The 19,625-nt window shown below is 51.6% G+C and overlaps 2 protein-coding genes across 2 annotated transcripts in view; both read right to left on the bottom strand.

Annotated features, from left to right (window-relative positions):
- Positions 1–276: 276 nt before the first annotated feature.
- LOC520334 (galanin receptor type 3-like) lies at positions 277–1,952 on the bottom strand. The gene has a single exon (XM_003587672.5). The coding sequence runs from the start codon at positions 1,591–1,593 to the stop codon at positions 565–567; it is 1,029 nt and encodes a 342-aa protein (XP_003587720.1). The 5' UTR covers positions 1,594–1,952; the 3' UTR covers positions 277–564.
- A 5,053-nt stretch (positions 1,953–7,005) lies between these two features.
- The window catches only part of RAB44 (RAB44, member RAS oncogene family), a 39,002-nt gene continuing 26,382 nt past the window's right edge, over positions 7,006–19,625 (bottom strand). Inside the window, 7 exon segments of the mRNA XM_059880543.1 lie at positions 7,006–7,637; positions 9,284–9,360; positions 11,541–11,642; positions 12,735–12,849; positions 14,185–14,266; positions 17,805–19,142; positions 19,145–19,275. Of these exon segments, the coding sequence (XP_059736526.1) occupies positions 7,547–7,637; positions 9,284–9,360; positions 11,541–11,642; positions 12,735–12,849; positions 14,185–14,266; positions 17,805–19,142; positions 19,145–19,275 (1,936 nt within the window). The 3' untranslated portion in view covers positions 7,006–7,546.

The raw sequence follows: 19,625 nt of genomic DNA, 5'->3' as shown, positions 1-19,625 counted from the left end.
CCGCCAGACTACGAGCCCCTATTCAGTCTGCCCATTCAATCTCCAGGCCTTCAGGATTGAGGACCCCAGTTTATCAGCCCTCAGATCATTCTGCTACTCACTTCTCAGCCTTTAGAAGTCCTTTTCCCACTCTCATTTCAAATGCCCCTCAATTAACAAAAATGAGATTATACTAATAATAGTAATGACCAATACTCATTTACTAAGCACCAGGCATTCTTTTAAGCACTGTATATTCGGGAAGTTTATCTTCGTAACAACCTGTGAAAAGGGTACTATCAGGATTCTACTTTCCAGACGAGAAAACTGAGGCATAGAGAGGTTAAGGGACTTTTCAGGTTATACAACTAGAAAGCCCTGGAGCCCATAGGTATCCATCTGAGCCTCAAGGTAAAACGCGTGCCTTGATCTAGTTGCTATTTAACTGCTGCATCACCTTTGCTGGGCTGCCTCCCGTCTCTGGATCTTCGTCTCCCCACTGGTAAAATGGAGGGGATGGGATCTAATGTCACTAGGGGTCTTCCCATTTCTATTGAATTTCAGCCTTCCGATCAGCCTAACCTCTCAGACCCCCACCAGGCCCCAGGGGCTTCCCGAGGCCCCATCACATCCAGGCTGGACACTCTCCATCACCACACCAGCTCCGCCCGCAGCCCTGGGATGCCTGGCTGCCAGTGGCCTGCGAAAGAGGTCCCCGAGCCTGGCCCGGAAGGGGCGAGAGAGGTAGAAGCAGAGGAGGGGGCTGACAGCGCAATTGGAGTAGGCCAGGAGAGTGCAGAGGCTGGAGGCCACGTAAGCCACGGGCGTGGCAGGCAGGTCACCCACAGCTGCCACGTAGCCCAGCACGGAGCAGGGCCCCCACATCAGCATGAAGACCACCAGCACTACGAGGATGAGCCCGGTGTTCTCCCGATGCTCCCGGGCGCTCTCCCCCATGGGGCCCCGGGGCTGCGTCCACAGGAGCCAGCCCATGTGGCCGAAAGAGCAGCCCAGCCCCAGCACGCAAGGCAGGAAGGCCAGGGCTCCCAGGAGCGTGAAGTAGCAGGAGGTCTGAGCAGGGTTCAGAAGCAAGAGGCAGGCCCAGGCCCCCTCCTCCATGACTGCTCGCTGGAACAGCCATGTGGGCAGCGAGGCTGTGAGGCCCAGGGCCCACATGGCCCCGCAGAGCAGCCGGCGAGCACCCGGGCCGGACGGGAGGGCCAGGTCGGGCCGGGCCACAGCCATGTGGCGCAGGAGCGCCGTGGCCACCATGCTGTAGAAGGTGCAGAACATGGTGGCGCTGTTGGCGGCCTGGCTGGTGGTGCAGACGGTGGGGCCCAGCCACCAGTCCTGCTGCAGGAAGCTCAGCAGGAGCACCGGCACCACACAGGCCAGGAAGAGCAGGTCGGACAGCGTGATGTTCACCATGAGGCTGTTGGTCAAGGAGAGGAGCGGGCAGGGGGTGCCCGGGCCCCGGCCCACCACCAGCAGCATCAGCCCATTGGCCAGCAACCCCACCAGCAGGATGAGGCCACAGACCCCCGCAAAGACGAGTCGGAGCGGTTGCTCGGCTGTGGCCGTGAGCCCGGCGCTAGACGTGGCGTTGGCCTGCATTCTGCTGCTCCAGGCCCACGAGGACAGCGCAGAAGCCAGCCCGCAGGCCGCCTTCCTCTTTCCCTGCCGAGCTCCCTCCTTTCGCAGACCCCTGCACACGGTGGGTGCCCCGGGCCTGCCTCAGCAACCTGGTGGGATGGGCTCTGTCAGTGCCCCGTCAGTGCCCTGGGTTCAAATCCTGACTCTGCTACTTGGGAGTGCCACGGTCTGGTGTGCAGCTCGTGTGGCTTTTGCTGCTCAGCCTCATCTATAAGGAATCGAGGAAATAAAGGAAGTAAAACAGGTGTCAACAGTAAATGTCCCTCAAGGACGAGATGGAGGTGATTTTCATTTTCTTCATAACTGCTGTATTTCTAAAATTTTGCAGGGAGTACAAATTGAATCTGATAAATATTTATATATTAGTATATATGTTTATTATAGTATATATATAGTATATATATATTTATATATTATATATACGATATTACTATAATATATATTATATAATATATAATATATTATTATATATAATATTGTAATGTTGTATATTACTATATATTATATATTATTATATATTATAATATATAGTAATACTATATATATTACTAGTATGTATATGACACTAGTATATATATATATATATATAGTATACACACTACCTATATGTAGTATACTAAGTATATATATATAGAAAGTATTATATATACTAAGTATATATACTAAGTATTGGAGAAGGCAATGGCATCCCACTCCAATACTCTCGCCTGGAAAATCCCCTGGACGGAGGAGCTTGGTAGGCTGCAGTCCATGGGGTCGCAAAGAGTCGGACACGACTGAGCAACTTCACTTTCACTTCTCACTTTCATGCATTGGAGAAGGAAATGGCAACCCACTCCAGTGCCTGGAGAATCCCAAGGACGGGGGAGCCTGGTGGGCTGCTGTCTATGGGGTTGCACAGAGTCAGACACGACTGAAGCGACTTAGCAGTAGCAGACTTAGTATATATAGATATACTTAGTGTACTACATACATGTAGAAGTATACTACATATATGTAGTGTGTATACTATATATATATACTAGTGTCATATACATACAAGTATACTGTACTTAGTATACTTATGTAGTATATATATGTAGTGTAGTATACATATTTAGTATAGCATATATATTATTATATATTTAGCATAGTATATATATTTATTTAGTATATAAATATATATATGCACTATACATGTTTTTAAACAAAACCTCACGCTGCCTGTGAAATGAGCAAGTTTTAATTTGAAGTTCAAGTGGAAAAATGAATATGCAAGGGCTTTGAGAAAGTAATAAAGCCCCAACAAGTGGTTCCCAAGCATGTTTGCACATTGGGATCAGCTGAGGAGTTTAAAAACAAAATAACACTAATCCTGGGACTTCCTGGGCGGTCAGTGGTTAAGACTCTGCGCTTCCACTTCAGAGGGCATGGGTTCAAATCTCTGGTCAGGGAATTTAAGATACCTCATGTCACTTGGTGCAGCCAAAAAAATATTAATTCATGGGTCACACTCCAAAGACCCGATCTGACTGGTTTGGGCTTTGGCAGTTTTGAAAGACCAGCTTGGGAACCACTGCCTTCAGTGGCCATGCTGAGCTGCCTACTGGCAGGGTAGGGGAACTGCTGCACTGCACCCAGCCCATCACCTCTGCTGAGGATGTGGGGAATCCCAGCGTGAGAGCTCACAGGCTGAGAGACGGGGTCAAGTCATCCCAGAGCTGGCTCAGGGGCTGATGCCTTCGTCTTGCATGTCTCAGACAGGCCAGGACCCCAGAGCTTTAGTGAAAGGCAGCTTACCCCTTAATTCAGAAACTAAATAAATATTTCCTGAGCATTTACCCAGAACCAGGTACTAGGCAAACAAGCAGCAAAAAAGACAGTTCAGTGGGATCCTGATTCTGGTTTCCATCCCCTTGTCCCACAGGGAGTGGGGGTTGGAAAGCCCCTCTACAGCTGGCTCAGAGCCAGGGGTCCCCTGAGTCCCTCCTGCAGAGGCTTTGCTTGTTCTCAGGGTGCCATGGCAGCCACTTGCCTGAGAAGAGACAGTAGGTGGGGAGGTCGCTGTAGATTCTGCTGCCGACACCCCAGGTCTCAGACTCTGGTTCCAGGGACTGCAGGGGAAGGAGAAACTGAGCGACCCCCTAACACCCTAACAGCCCGGATGAATGCCACTGAGGGACCCCCTAACACCCTAACAGCCCGGATGAATGCCACTGAGGGACCCCCTAACACCATAACAGCCCGGATGAATGCCACTGAGGGACCCCCTAACACCCTAACAGCCCGGATGAATGCCACTGAGGGACCCCCTAACACCATAACAGCCCGGATGAATGCCACTGAGGGACCCCCTAACACCCTAACAGCCCGGATGAATGCCACTCTCCAGTTCTTTGTCATCGCTTTTTTGTGTCTTCCGTCCGGCCCAGACTTGCCTGCTAATGATGTGAAATATGATTGGAGAGGAGGGGAGGGAAAGGGCGAAGGGATGGGGAAAAGAAAAGGCTCAAAGGACCTTGCTGCTGCCCTATCTGTAGTCTATGCTAAGTCGCTTCAGTCGTGTCCGACTCTAACTCTGCCGGTAGACGGCAGCCCACCAGGCTCCCCCATCCCTGGGATTCTCCAGGCAAGAACACTGGAGTGGGTTGCCATGTCCTTCTCCAATGCATGAAAGTGAAAAGTGAAAGTGAAGTTGCTCAGTCGTGTCCGACTCTTCGTGACCCCATGGACTGCAGCCTACCAGGCTCCTCCGTCCATGGGATTTTCCAGGCAAGAGTACTGGAGTGGGGTGCCATTGCCTTCTCCGATCTGTAGTCTATAGAAAGGTCTATAACTTCAGGGTTAAGCTTATAGTCACTAGAGCCTGGTTTAAAGCCTCCCTCAACCACTTGCTTAGATGCGTGTGTGAGCGAGCTTGTTGCTTCATTTGTGTCCAACTCTCTGCGACCCTATGGACTGTAGCCTGCCAGGCTCCTCTGTCCATGGGGATTCTCCAGGCAAGGGTACTAGAGTGGGTTGCCATGCCCTCCTCCAGGGCATCTTCCCGACCTAGAGATCGGACCTTCGTCTCCTGCATTGCAGACGGATTCTTTTTTTATCACTGAGCCACTGGGGAATCCATCTACAATCTACTCGATCTTCTCTGCGTAACTTTCCTTATCTGTAAAATGGGGATTAATAACAGGCCCCATCTCGTGAGGCTGATGTGAGGATTAAATGAGGTAATACGAGTTACATGCTCAGAACAGTGCCTAGCGTAGCAAGTGCTTGGTAAATGATGGCTAGTGTTCTGATCCTGCCCATTATCAGTTCCAAAAAATCTCTTTTCTGCCACCCCTGCCCAGACTCCATTTTATCCCCCTGCCCTCCCCTTCTCACTCCAAACCCTGAGACCCATCAACGTAGTCCCACCCTCTGTTTCTTCATCAGCTTCAAGCTAAGTTGTGACCAGAGCCCCCTTGACGGACATGCCCTGAGAACTCACCCCTTGCCTGGAAGTTCACTCTGAGGTCTATCCTGAGTTCCTCCTGCTGCCTCCTCACCTGCCTGTGCTGCTCGGAAGTTCCTTGGCTCTGCTTGGTGACGTGGAGCCCTTTGACACCAGGGCAGACTGGTGACGCCTCCACAGCTGTGCTCTGCCCTGAAGCTGGATCCAGCCTGCGAAAGCTAAGAGAAGGTTCTGGGCAGGGGTGCCGTTCCTTCTAGCACCCCACCTCCAAGGAGCTAGCTGCCCGGGGCGGGAACAGAGCTGAGATGGGAGGGGCAGGCAGAGGGGCCACTGCTGTACCAGATTCCCCAAAGGACAGAGGCGCTATCCGATCTACCACTCCCCCAGGAATCACACCCTGCCGACCTGCCTCATTAACTCGCTGGCCCGTAGGACAGAGATGCTGGTGCCTGCCAGATCCCCAGACTCCAGAGAGAGGGCCATGAGCCACAGCAGGACTTGCCCCCCACTCTCAGCCAGGGCCCGGCATCACTTACGCCGGCCTGCCTCTTCCTGTCTCTGGCTATCTCTGGCTGTCTTTCTCTGAGCATACTAGGGCCTAAAACCTGCTCAGAACAGGAGGAGGGCTGTGGGCTCCCAGGACCCAGGGAGGGGGAAAACACAGGGGCTGAGAAAGAATCAGTGAGCCAGACTGCTAAGAGAAACAGCTGATCACAGGGATTGTTCTGCACTGACTAGAGATGGGACCCACTAAAGGAATCTAATGTAACCTCTGCTGCCTTCTGATACGGGAATCTTCTCCACTTCACCTCTTTGCCAAGTGTTCCCTGGCTTCTGCTTGTTTGCCTCTAGTGACAGACAGCTCAGTCCTTTAGAACTGAGCAGAGGGATAAGGACCAAGAACAGAGGCTTTTTTTAATATATATAATTAATTTTTACTGGAGTACAGTTGCTTGACAGTGTTGTGTTAGTTTCTACTTCACAGCACAATGAATCAGCCACACGTAATCCTACGTCCCCTCCCTTCTGGACTTCCTTCCTATTCAGGTCACTGCCATGCATTAGGTAGAGTTCCTAATCAATAGTGTATATGGGTGTCAGTACCAATCTCTCAGTTCCTCCCACCACCACCCTTCCCCCTTGGTATCCATACATTTGTTCACTACATCGCTGTCTCTATTTCTGCTGTCTCTTTCCGCTGTCTCTTGCCCTCCTGTTTCTCCTTCAGTCTCTCTCTCTGTACCTCTGTCTCTGGAACTGAATTTGCTTGTCTGTCTACGAAACTGAGGTTTCCTCTGATTCAGAGGAGGAAGTCACCAATATCCGAATGATTACAAAGAACCAGATTCAGCAACCTGCCCACTCTGGACCACAGTACCTGGTAAGCATTTCTGTGGTTAACGGTAAGATGTGACAGTCAACATTTACAGCAAACACTGATGACAGGAGATAGCACAACACCCGAGGCCATCTAAGGCTTTCAAAGCAAGCTCCCCAAGGGCACTGAAATCCCCGGCCCCGGGTTATAACGTACAGCCACCTTTCAGGAGGCGAATGTTGTGTAATTCTGGGAACTCTCACAAAAACTCCAAAGAGGAGCCTGTGAATAATCTGAATCCAGTTTCCTGCTGCTCCCAGGCTCCCCCAGCCACACCCCAGCTGCACTTTGAGTGTATCCAGAAATTGACAAGTGTATCCTTAAGGCCGAGGTTGGCATCAGAGGCACCATGGCGTGGAGCAGGGGGTGAGGTCCCCAAATGTGAGCCCTTAGAGGCAGATCTTGGGAAAAGAGAGTGGGGTTGGGGCTCAGGGAGATAAGGGGAATGGAACATACCAGGGGCCATCAGCTCTTGCCCAGGAATCAGATTCTGCTTGAAAGAAACCCTCTGTTTGCAAACCGACACATTGAGAATGACAAGGTTCACCAGCTTTGCCAGGCATGGAAGAGTGGGACTGCTTTAATAAACAGAGTACTTTGCAATTAACAGGCCATTTCAATTAGGAATCAGCACCGAAGCAAGCTCTTTAAAAGTTTCCCTTCCGCCCTTCAAGATTTATTCTTATTCCTGACTACAGAAGGAATACCCAGTCATCGTAGAAGATCTGTAAATACAAATAGATGTAAAAAGGAAAACACTGCCACACCTTTATCCTATAATTTTATCACTTAGAGATGTTTTGCCAATACTGTGGTGTATTTTCCTTAAGCCCTTTTTCTGGACTTTTCCTTTCTTTAAAGAGTTTTAACTGGCCCCCCCATCCCCACCCCACCAACCTTATTACTCAGAAAAGTCCCTCTCTGGGAGTGTAAAGGCCAGCATTAGTGCAGCCTCTGCCCTGGGGTCTGAGTCCTGACCCAAGGAGGGTTTTCCAGAACTTCTGAGCCAGTCGTCTCTGTCACTGCTGTGTCCAGGCGGGTGGGGCAGGAGCCAAGGCACAGGAAACCCAGGGAGGTGGCCAGCCCACCCCAGACAGGCTAGCACCTCAGAAGCAGCAGCCAGCTCTCTTTGGAGGCTTCTCGGGGGCCACCTCCACCAGCGAGGCCTTCAGGCGCTCTTCTTGCATCTTGAGGGACCTGCGTGAAGATGCCCGGGCATCAGTCCTCTTTCTCACCTGCCAGAGACAGCAGGGAGGGACCCAAGGGTGCAGCTGGGGGCTGGACCCCCTGAACTTCCGCTCTGCCCCTGCCCTGCGTTCCACATGGCATGAAACACCTTTCTGTCTCTTTCCTAGCATTCTCTGCAGCCTACTGCGTGCCAGGGGCAAGGGACTCTGATTATGACCATGAAGCCAGCAGGTCTTGCCTTGCGTAGTGTGGGAGACCGAGACGGGAAGGGGCCACCAGGACCCAGGAATGGGGCGGCACACAGAGGGACTTCACACCAGATCCTGGAGGGATTTAGGGTGCAAGGAAGCAGTGCTGGAGCCGAGACGGAGCACTGGACAAGGGTCCGCTTGCAGAAAAGAGGGAAGGGTGAGTTCTAGGCAGAGGGCAAAGGCTTAGTGTCAAGAGAGAGCTGGGGCATCGGTGAAGTAAAGCCTCTTCGTTCATTCATTTATTCACAGCGTATTTCCTGTGTGCCTGGCACTGTCCTAAATCACAGAGCCTAAGGACTGAACAGCCAGAAAGAAGCCTTGGAGGCAGTGAGGATTCAGGGCTCTGCCAGCCAGGAAGCCACAAGTAGGGCTTTTATTCTAAAGCAAAAGGAAATCATCAAGCAGTTTCCTGTCCCAGAGATCAGACGGGATCAGGTTTGCAGTTCAGCAAGCTCACTCTGAAAGTTGCTTTGTCAGAGAAGGGGCCTAGAGACCGTGTCATCTAAGACCCCTCCCACCTCACTCATTTCATTCATTAATTGAACACCGACATGCGCCAGGCTCCAGAGGGAGGAAGTGTTAGTCACTCAGCCATGTCTGACTCTTTGCGACCCCGTGGGCTACAGTCCACCACATTCTTCTGCCCATGAAATTCTCCAGGCAAGAATACTGGAGTGGGTTGCCATTTCCTTCTCCAGGGGATCTTTCTGACCCAGGGACTGAACGGGGAGGAGATGAACCAAAAAGACCTGGCCCTGCTAGAGCTCCAGCCTGGTGGGGAAGGCAGTCAGCATCAGGAAAATGGACAAACTCTGAAACGACAGTTTGCCAAGAAAGGCTTTGTGGGACTTCCCTGGCGGTCCAGTGGTTAGGACTCCGAGCTCTCACTGTGAAGGCCCGGGTTTGATCCCTGGTCGGGGAACTAAGATCCCTCAAGTTGCTCTTTGCAGCCGGAAAAAAAAAAAAAAAGAAGAAGAAGGGCTTTGAGGGACACAGAGAACAAGGTTCAGAATAGTGGTGGGAGCAGGTGTGGTCAGGGAGGGTTCCTCTGAGTGGCTTAAGCTCATGACTGAGGAGGTCGGGTGGGGGGCAGGGAGATGGCACTGGAGCCTATCCGGGCCTTTGGGAGGCATCTGAATTTTATTCTAAATGCAGTGGAAGTCACTGGAAGCTTGGGAGGGCACAGAGGCTCAGAGAGGGGATGGAGACTTCCCAGAGGTGGGGCCGCTGACAGGACTGGTGGAACTGGAGTCGGGAGACTCCTCGAAGGGCTCTCACTCCCTCCCCAGGCTTCTGAGCCCTGTGCTTTCTCAGGTGCTTCCTCAGATGGGCCTCCCCTCCCGCATGAGTCAGCTAAAGGCTGTCCAGGAGGTTCTGGGCGGGGAGGGGTAGGGCGGCACTCACCGGGCCAGGTGCACCACAGGCTCCAGGATATTGTGACCCAGCGCAGCGCTGCACTCTCCAAAGGAGACCCCCAGCTCCTGCAGCCAGATAGATGGGGGTACAGGTGCCGTGGAGGAAACCCCCGAGAGTCCAGGTGGCAGCCCCCACCACTGAAGGCCCGACCATCAGACAGAGTCCCATCCAGTACATCCCCAAGCCAACCCCAAGGGGCGAGGCAGCCTGTGTCTCTTTCCCCGTCTCCATGGTCCCCAGCCTTGCCCCTCTGCCCACTGTCTCTCCATTTTGGCTGGCCAAGGTGTCAAAGACGCCACCCAGAAACACCCCACAGCCTTCAGAGTAATGGTGGGAAGCCCGTATTCCAATTAGGAGAAATGTCCTTGGGGACATTTTTAAGTTGTTGTCTGTGTCCGCTCAGTCACGTCTGACTCTTTGTGACCCCATGGAATGCAGCCCATCAGGCTCCTCTGTCCATGGAATTTTCCAGGCAAGAATACTGGAACAGGATGCCATTTCCTACTCCAGGGGATCTTCCTGACCCAGAGATGGAAACTGTGTCTCTTGCGCCTCCTGCATTGCACATGGATTCTTTACCACTGTGCCACCTGAGAAGCTCTTTAAAGTCATTCGTTGTTTGTATATATATATATATATATATATATATATTATGTTTTCAATTTCAGAAGTATTGAATTGGGGGAAACATTGGGAAATATAGCATAAAAACGTATAAGTACAGGGCTTCCCTGGCGGCTCAGTGATAACAAATCTGCCTACTAAGGCAGGAGACACAGGTTCCATCCCAGATCTGGGAAGATCCCACACGCCATACAACTAAGCCTGCGCACCGCAACTATACAGGTTGTGCTCTAGAGTCCAGGAGCCACAGTTACTGAGCTCAGGCTCCCTAGAGCACATGGTCTGCAACACGACAAACCACTGCAGTGGGAAGCCAGCCCACCGCAACTGGACAGTAGCCCCCACTTGCCGCAGCTAGAGAAAGCCCACTCAGCAATGAGGACCCAGCACAGCCAAAAATAAATAAATAAGTAAATAAATTTTTTTAGAGAAAATGTAAGTGCAACTTATAAACCACTTTTGTTAGTGTTTGAATATATGTTGAGTTGACCAAAGCTTCTTTAGAAAAGAACGGAATGAACTTTTTGGCCAATCCAATATTTCCATTCTCTTTTATATGACCCTTTATTATTGGGAGTGTGGAGTGTGGGCTAAATATCATTATACTGTTAGGTTAAACTGTATGAAATTGCTGCTCTGATAGATGCCAAACAGTCAAATATCAGCAATCTCATATGATTCAACCTAACCTGTCCCCAGAGACATGGCTATTTTTCTGACTTCACATTATATTATAAGCATTTCCTCCACAACCTTAAATATTTTTCAGAACAGGATTCTTAATGGCAAATGCTACCTTTTTGCATGAAGCTCCACAAATTAACCACCAAATGTTGCCAAGTGTTCTCATAAAGAACATTCTCATACAAACATGTTCAATTATACACAGGATCTATTACGTTCTTCTCTTAGGAACTATTATTTCTGACTCTTTCCTTAGGATAAATTGCTAGAGAAGGAATTCCTGTCAAAGGCAGTGAGCTACGACTTTTAAGAGGAAAAAATTCCCACCAACCAGGAGCCACAGTGATGATCTCATGGTTAGGAGAAATGAGAGAAGAAATGGGAAGGAAATACGATATGGAAATGTCAAGAGGGGTGGTGTCAGAGGTAGGGTGGGGAGCGAGACTTTTTTCCATCTTAATTATTCTCCAGATTTTCTGGAACGTAGTTCAATTCTACTCAAAAATAAATTGTATCCATGCTCCCCTGTCTGGTGGTGGGGCTTTTGATGCAATCTTTCCAGGGAAGAATTTGGGTCTTAAGATAGAATAAATTAGAAGGAATGTTATGTTAATTAGAGACCAGAGATAAAATGAAGATTTGATTGGGAATTTTAAGTGAAGCTTGAAAAGCTTTTTACTCTGAAGGTAATTTTTACGTAGGTCAGGACACTGTGAGGATTTGCTAATGCAACAGTAAGGTTCAATGTCCTGCTGTCTGTTACCGTCTCGTGTCCGGGTCTTGGGCCCGGGTGGGTGGAAGGCTGTTAGTCTCTGATTGAGCAGGGGCAGGAGCCCATTGTTCTCTGTGGCCCGGGCCAGGGTGACCTATTCACTACCCCCCAGGGACAGGTCTGCCCAGTCCAGGCTGGGGGAGGGGCTGATGCCCAGCTGCTCACCTGGGCCAGTTGCTGCCCGGCCTCAGTGGACACTTGCCGATCCTCCTCACGGTCCGTCTTGTTTCCCAAGAGAAGGATGACCACGTCATCAGACTCTGCATCCTGCACACAGAACATGTCCCCTCAGCCACACCTGTTGGGCACCTGCTGTGAGCCAGACCCTGGGTGGATCTGACCCTGCCCTCCAGGAAAAGCTGACCTTGTGCCACTACCCACCGTACACACACAGCCCACTTTCTATATCACACCCACTCCATGCTCTTCCCACCTCTGACGCGTTCCCTTCCATCTGCAGTGAACTTACCCCTCCTCTCAGCCAGCAAACATGTCACCCACTCTCCAAGGCCAACCTCAAAGTCACCTCCCCTAGGAAGCCTTCCTGGATTGCTCCTGCCCAGGCCTGTCGTTTCCTGCCTGTGCTGAACAGCCTAGCGTTAGATTACACGGGCTGCCTTGACTCATCTCCTAACTGTTTAATGGATGATAATAATAATAGCTTCTGTTAATGGAGAGTTCACTATATACCAGGTACTGTGCTGAAAGCAGTTATAAAAGTTAATCCTCACAACTCCTCTGTGAGAAAAGTTGGGCAATTGAATTCAGAGAGTTTAAGTCACTTGTCCGAGGTTACAGAGTTAGGATGGGGTAGTTGGGATTCAAACCCAGGTCTCATCAGAACCTAGTTTCCTTCAAATATTACTTTATTCTGCTTCCTTTGCATCTCTTCAACTAGACCAGAAACTTCTAGAGAGAAGACAACATGTCTTTCTTCATATCCCTCTTCTGTGCTAGTAGGTGCTGTAGAATTTCAGCATATGAATTTCCTTCTTACGTATATCAAATACATATGTGGGGGAAAGGACTAGAGATATATGGACAAAGGAGTGATCATCTAGAGTGACATTAGACTTGCATTGTCCCCAGGTGTTAAGAATGTATCACAGAGCTTTGGTGCATAGGAGAGAAATGGTCACAGGAAGGAAACAGGAAGCAGTTTGTTTTGGAGACCGTACTATGTGGTTGTGGCTTCTTTGTACTACTACGCTCCCAGCCCATCCAGCCACATGCCCTCAGCAGATTGTCACCCACATGTCCGTTGTGTCCTTGGCAATCCTGGGACAAAAAAGGAGTGGGAAAGACACAAGTTCCCTCTTGACTGCACACTGGGGCCAGCCCCAGCAGCCGGCAGCTCACCCGGAGACAGTCCAGCCAGTAGCGCACGTGGACAAAGCTCTCCTGGGAGGTGACGTCATACATGAGCACCACGCCGTCAGCCTTGCGGAGCAGCTGCCGGGTCACGCTGTGGTACCTGCCCAGAGAGTCCGCGCCAGTGATGCCAGGCACCCTGACCCCAGGCTCCGGCCTCTCTAGGCCTCAGCTGCTACATCGGCTTCTAACTGCTTCCCAGAGGGGGTGTGCATGTATTTTCCTTCTTCCGGTGTGCTTATTGTTGAATAGGTTAACAGTCCTCACGGCTCAGGTTTCAAAAGGTACCAAAGGGCATCTAATGAAAAGTCTCTCTCAGGCGACTCTACCTTCATCCTGCAGCTACCCAGCCCTCCTCCCCAGAGGCAACCAGAGTTACCCATTATTCAAATAGTCTCCCAGGGATATTTCATGCATATACATAAATGCATATATATACTCATACACACACACACACACACACACCCATACACGCACTGTTTAAGCAAATACAATGTAAAACACTGTACTCACTAATATTCAATACTCGGTTCTTTGTTTTCTCCAGATAATAAAATGTCTTACAGATATTTCCCTATTGGTACATAAGGGGTGACTTTCCTGGTGGCTCAGATGGTAAAGAACCTGCCTGCAAGGCCAAAGATCCAGGTTCAATCCCTGGGTTGGGAAGATCCTCTGGAAGAGGGAATGGCTACCCACTCCATTGTTCTTGCCTGGAGAATTCCATGGACAGAGGAGCCCCGAGGGCTACAGTCCTTGGGGTCACAAAGATACATAAAGAGGATCCTCCATCTTTTCTCCGGCTTCATTATATTCTATTGTGTGAAGAGACTCTAATTTATTTAACTGACCCACTACTGATGGTGCTGAGGAGGCATCCAACGTTTCATAATATAAACACTATTGCTGTGAACAGTCTTGGTCCTTTTGATAATATAGTATGAATTTATTAGTAGAATGAATTTCTAGAAGTAGAACTTCCGGGTCATAGATAATGTCCCTTTTCAGTTTTGATCGCTACTGCTTAACTAGAAAGTCGAAAGCTAATATTTTCAGAAGGATAGGTGAGAGGGCTTCCCTGGAGGACCAGTGGCTGGGAGTCCAAGGCTCCACTTCACGGGGGGTGTAGGTTCAATCCCTGGTTGGGGAACTAAGATCCCACATGCCACAAGGTGTGACCAAAAAAAAAAAGTGATTGAGTAGCTGTGCCCTGACGGCCACGTTGGGACAGCCCTCACAGTTACCCCGCCAGGCTGAGGGGGCCTCTGGGTGCGCTCTCCTGTCTCCTGCCCTGGGCCTGGGCTCGTCTCTCCATCCCCCACCTCCTGAATCCTCAGCGGGTACAAGCTGCATTTGCACTTGGTAGGGCTCTGGTCGGGGCTGGGCTCCACTGCTCTGCAGTCCAGGCTCGGCCACTAATGTCGACAGTGTCCATTACCTCTCCTGGCCAGCTGTGTCCCAGAGCTGCAGCGCATAGCGCTTGTTGTCCACCAGCAGGTTTTTGACTCGAAAATCCACTCCTAGGACACAGAGATGAGAGTCAAGCCTACTTTCTAGTTACCATCCAGGACTTGGAGCTGACGCCTGCCTGAATATACACCTGCTCCCAGTACCAGCCATGAGGGGTGGGAACTTTTGGCAACCGGGCCTCCCTTCTGCTCTTCAAACCCCATCCGCACTTGAGGGTCCACGTCCTCCGAGAAGAGCATCCTGCTTTGCCTACCCAGCTCCCACTGCACTCCCACCCTGACAGCTGGCTGACATGAGGCACCCTGCCTTGTTTCCACCACTGCGAAAATACCTGTCTTCTCAACTACATGGCAATGTTTAGTCCTCAGGCTACTCAGGAAAATCAGTTTCGCTCATTTATTTTTTAATAATACTTCTTGTCTCATTCCTAATTATTGCATGCATCTTTATTCTCTACCCAGACAGCAGGGCAGACAGGCAACCTGGGTGGGTAAAGGGAGTGCCGGCTTCAAGGAGGACCGGTTGGGCTCCGAGTTGTCCACCTTCTGCTGCTCTACTGCCTGTGTGAGTCACTTCACCCCTCTGAGCCTTCCTTTCTCATCTGCAAGGTGGCAATTTAAAAAGACCCATGTCACTGGGTGATTGGGAGGATTGAATAACTTACGTTCAAGGTCTGGTCCAATGTCTAGGGGCTGCTTGGGAAGTGGTCTTTTTTATTATCTACTATGAATTCTCATCTTTCTGAACCTCCACCTCCTCAAAATTTCACAGACCAATCCTTCCCTGGGTCATGGTTCCAGACCCCTCCTATCCCTGGAAATGTGGATGTACTAGTGAAATCCCCGGGAGGCTTGGAATCTTTGGGGAGCAACTTCCTGCCAACCCCCAGTTCCCAGGGATGGGGTGAGTGGGATGGGGGTGACGGAGAGGGGCTGTTTTGCCCCTGCTGAGCCCACCATGGTGCGCCGACCAGCTCAGGAAAGAGGCGACTCCTCACATGATCCTTGAGCCAGTAGAGACCTTCCTCAAGGTGGCACATGGTGACCCCCACAAGCTCTTACTTCTGCCTCCGGTGGTGACAAGCCACAGACGCCCCCATCTGTGCTCCCCAGAGGAGACTGGGGGAAGTGGCAGCCAGGAAGTCCTGACCTCAGCAGAAGTGTATCTGCAGCATCCATTTCTCTTTACTGCCCCCTTTCCTGAAGGTCTAAGGAAGCCCAGGGTTTGCAGAAACTTCTGCGGTTACCCAGTCCCGCCCGCTGTGATGACATCCAGTCTCTGCATAAACATCCGCAGCATGGTCTATAGAGCAACCCTCATGATTATTCTTTGCATTTAGTAACTTGCATTACTCCCACCTTCCTCCTCCCTGCCCATCGCCCACCCTCAGTCTACCCACGTATCCCCACATGTTACAATTTAAACCACATAAACTGTCAGAACTATAATGTCTTCTGCTTCCCAAGAAATCTGCTGTTTTACGTGAACAACCCCAGGGAGTGGGCAGCGCTCAGCGTATAAAAGCGTAGAGCCTCTGGGATGAGGGCCTGTGCTTTGAAGGCAGGTGGCCCCAGGTATGAACTTTGCTGCCCAGATAGGGCCCAAAAGTTCACCAGGACTTCAGTTCTGTTTTCCTCATGTGTAAAATGGGGATAGCTGCAGAGAAACCTCACAAAAATGCGCAGTCAGCTATAATTCAATTGGCTCTGGCTCTGGTCCTCCACCAGCCCTGTTCTCTAAGGCAGACAGGCGAGAAAGCGGGGTGGGAACAGAGGGTGATGCTGAGTGGGGAGAGTACAACGGAGGAAGCTGGAATCATCCCCAGTGACAGGTAAGCCTGATGGATGGCGATCACCACAGCCAAGTGTGGGACAGATTGGATATCAGGGCTTCCCTGGTGGCTCAGCTGGTAAAGAGTCGGCCTGCAATGTGGGAGACCTCGGTTCGATCCCAGGGTTGGGAAAATCACTTGGAGAAGGGAACGGCTACCCACTCCAGTATTCTGGCTTGGAGAATTCCATGGACTGTATAGTTCATGGGGTCGCAAAGAGTTGTACACAAATGAGCCACTTTCACACACACACACTCCTCCCGGCTGACTAGCAGTGCATGCAGGCTTGCCTTGTCTTTTTACAATTACGCAACCTGTATTTTCTCTATTGAATTTCGTGGAAACTTCTTACCACATGACAATGGGAGAGGCTCATAGGCGTGAGGGGGCCCTGGCACAGAATAAGGCAAGTGCCTGGTGCATTGCAGGTGGTCGGTAACCAGCAGCTGAGGTCAGCAGTCCTCACACTTTTTGAGACCAATGACCAGTTTCATAGAAGACGATGTTTCCATGGACTAGGGTGGTGGGGGCGGGTGGTGGTTTGGGGGTGATTCAAGCGCATTGCATCTATTGTGCCCTTTATGTCCACTGTTATTACATCAACTCCACCTTAGATCATCAGACATTCGATCCTGGAGGTTGGGGACCCCTGGCTTGCGTGATTAATGATGGTGGCCTTGCAGACCTTGTGACCCTGTTCAACATCAGAACAGACCTCCTATGGGTCCCCTGTTCCTGACAACACTGCATTTTTAACTGGCTCCCCAGGTGAGGCTTCTCAGGCAGAGAAAAGTTCAAGAAGCTGTCCTGGGTGAGGGGGTGAGGGAGTCTCCTAGGTAAAGTTTGAGAACTTTACCCACTGGTCTACCACTGGTGCCCAGTTAGCGCGTACCTAGACAGACACAAAGACGCAGATCCCTCCGTTTTTACCCCAAGCCGAACGTTCCCATGAGCTTTTTTCTATGGCTTTACGCGAGTGGCCACATATCCCAATGTTCTTAGGGAGAGGAGGCTTTGGGCTTTAGGACATTTCACTTGCAAAAGCCACTGGATTGGACATTATCAAAAGTACTTATAATAATAACAACCATAAAAATAACTAATACTAACTGAGCACTTAATACGTGCCAGATAGTATTCTAAGACCTTGATATGTATTAACTGATCTAATTCTTACAGCCCCTTTCAGAGGTCAGCGCTACGGTTGCCCCCATTATGCTCAGAGGGCTTGAATAATTTGCTCCAAGTTCATACCATTAGTAAGTGGCAGAACTGGATTCTGAACTCAAGCACCGGTGTTCCTAACTTACCCTACTCTACAAATACATTCTGTGTAAAATATTCAACTTGCCCAACGTAGCTTCCTGCCAGAGCCTGGCTGGCTGGCCTAGGGCTGGTCTTGGGCAAATTCAAGCAGCGGGGTCCCTGAGGTGGCCTGCCCAGGGGCCATGTGGGTGGAGACTGGCTTGTTTTCACCATCGGCCAGTGCTGCCACCTAAATTGTAGGTGCTTTGTTAACGTGGCACATTATTAGCTCATCAGATCGATGCAGAGAAAGCAAAATACCTATAATTAGAGATGATTAGTAAAATAGCCAGGTTACGCCGGTATAAAATAACATCTAACACAGGGCCTGTGGCGAGGGCAGAACCTACAGCTTGCTGGGGGATGGTTTGCTCTGGGCCTGCTCCAGCTCGCCAGCCCGGTCCTCCGGCTCTCCCCTCCCTCCCCTGCCATCCTCTGCAAGCGGCTCTTACCCACAGTCGCTGTCAGCCCAGTGGCGAAGTTGTTCTGGTGCAGCAGATACAGGAAGGAGGTTTTGCCCACGTTCGAGTCTCCCAGGAAGATGACATGGAAGGCGTAATCAGGGTCGGTCAAAGGTTCGTTGGCCGTGCGGTCCCCAGGGAATGGGGTCAGCCCCGGACCTCCAGAGTCCATTCTTGAATCTTCAGGCCTGTTCTCTGCCCTTGGCTTCCTGGACTTAGAGGGGGCTTGTTCTCCTTCTGCGTGGGCAGTTGTAGGCTGGGGCCTGGGTTGGGCTTCCAGCTCAGCCCTGGTGGGAAGGGTTTGTGTGGGCTCTGGGGGCCCTGCTCCATCCCCAGGCTGAGCCCCCATGGGGAGAAAGGGGAGAAAGCCCTCTGATGGTTTCCTGGGAGCCGGGGCTTCTGCTTCAACCTCAGCCTGCGCTCTGTCAGGTGGGCGAGGCGCGGGCTGGGGATTGAGCTGGGGGAGTTCTGAGTGCTCGAGTTTCAGGCCACGAGCCTCGACGGTCAGCTCTGACCTGAACTTCCACTCTCCCTGGTCCACTGCTTTCCTTTCCTCAGCCCTGGACTCCTCTTCCAGGCTCTGGGGGAGGAGAGTGGACAGCCCGGGGACCTGGCCATGAGCCTCCTGCAGCTCCCCTGAACGGCCCTCTTGTGCATCTGGGCTCCACTTGCCCCACTCTGATCCATCCATGGGAGCCGGACCCTCAGGCACCAAGCCCTGGGAGGGCTCATCCAGCCCCACCAGGAGGGCTCCAGCTCCCAAGGACCCCAGCCTTGGCTCAGAGCCAGCAGAATGGGGGTCCTGATGGAGGGCCTCTCTCTGCCGGGGAGGCTTGGGTGGGACCGGCCCAGGGCCAGGGCCCTCGTCATCTGGGTATGAGGTCTGGAGCTGTGTGCTGGGCCCAGCTGAGGCCTGGGGAGGGGACGAGGTCACTTGAGGAGGGGACCCATCCTCCAAAGGAACAAGCACCTTGAGTGCAGCTGCCACCAGGCTCCCTGGCTCCCCAGCTGAGACCCCTGGGAGACCCCAGGGGAAGTGGACCCCGGGGCCAAGCCCTGACTCTTCCTTAGCTTCCTGGCTGGGGGGCTCTCCAGTCTGCTCTGGGGGACTCATGTCCGGCCCATCTGGATTCGCTCCTTTCTCTTCCTCGGTCCCAGAAGGTACCCCAGGGGAGCTCCTTGGAGAGCCCCCTGGATCTGAAGAGGGCTCCTGAGCAAACAGAAGAGCATGTGGCTCTGAGATGGAGATCTGCCTGACCACTCGGGGTGTTGGGGGGCCTGAGGAGGCTTTCGGGGTTGGGGGTGGGCTCCGGGAGAGCTGCAGGGCACGGAGGGGGTGCTGCCGATGCCGCTGAGGAGCTGGTCCCAGTCATCGTTGTCCCCAAACAGTCCAGGCAGGGGAGCCTCCTCGGAGGAGGCTGCCTGAGCATCTGGAGCCTTCTCCTCACCTGTTCTGGGGACACTAGGAAGGGGGCAGGAAGCTAGGGTCAGGAAGGGGCAGGTAGCTGTCACACCCATCCTGTCTGCATCCTTCAGCAGCAGATGCACACCTCACAGCTGGCCCTCCCTTAGGTCTTCCCTTCCACAGGACTTCTCACCCGGCACTCACTCCCCACCCCTCTCCTCATCCAATCCTGCTCATCCTTCAAGGCCCATGTGGAGCCTCACCTCCTCCAGGAAGCCTTCCTACTATTCCAGCCCATCCCACTCTGCCAAGGATCCAGGACTGCGCTAGCCTCTGTGTGTGTGTGTGTGTGTGTGTGTGTGTGTGTGCTTGAATCCTAGTTGTGTGAGTCGTGTGTGTCCAGGCAT

Source organism: Bos taurus, chromosome 23, assembly GCF_002263795.3.
Source record: "Bos taurus isolate L1 Dominette 01449 registration number 42190680 breed Hereford chromosome 23, ARS-UCD2.0, whole genome shotgun sequence".
NCBI lineage: Eukaryota > Metazoa > Chordata > Mammalia > Artiodactyla > Bovidae > Bos > Bos taurus.
Note: the sequence above shows the minus strand (reverse complement) of the source record. Positions and strands in the feature narration are given on the sequence as shown.

Excerpts from the sequence above, each read along its gene's own strand:
- LOC520334 (XM_003587672.5), bottom strand. The coding sequence starts at position 1,593 with ATGCAGGCCAACGCCACGTCTAGCGCCGGGCTCACGGCCACAGCCGAG.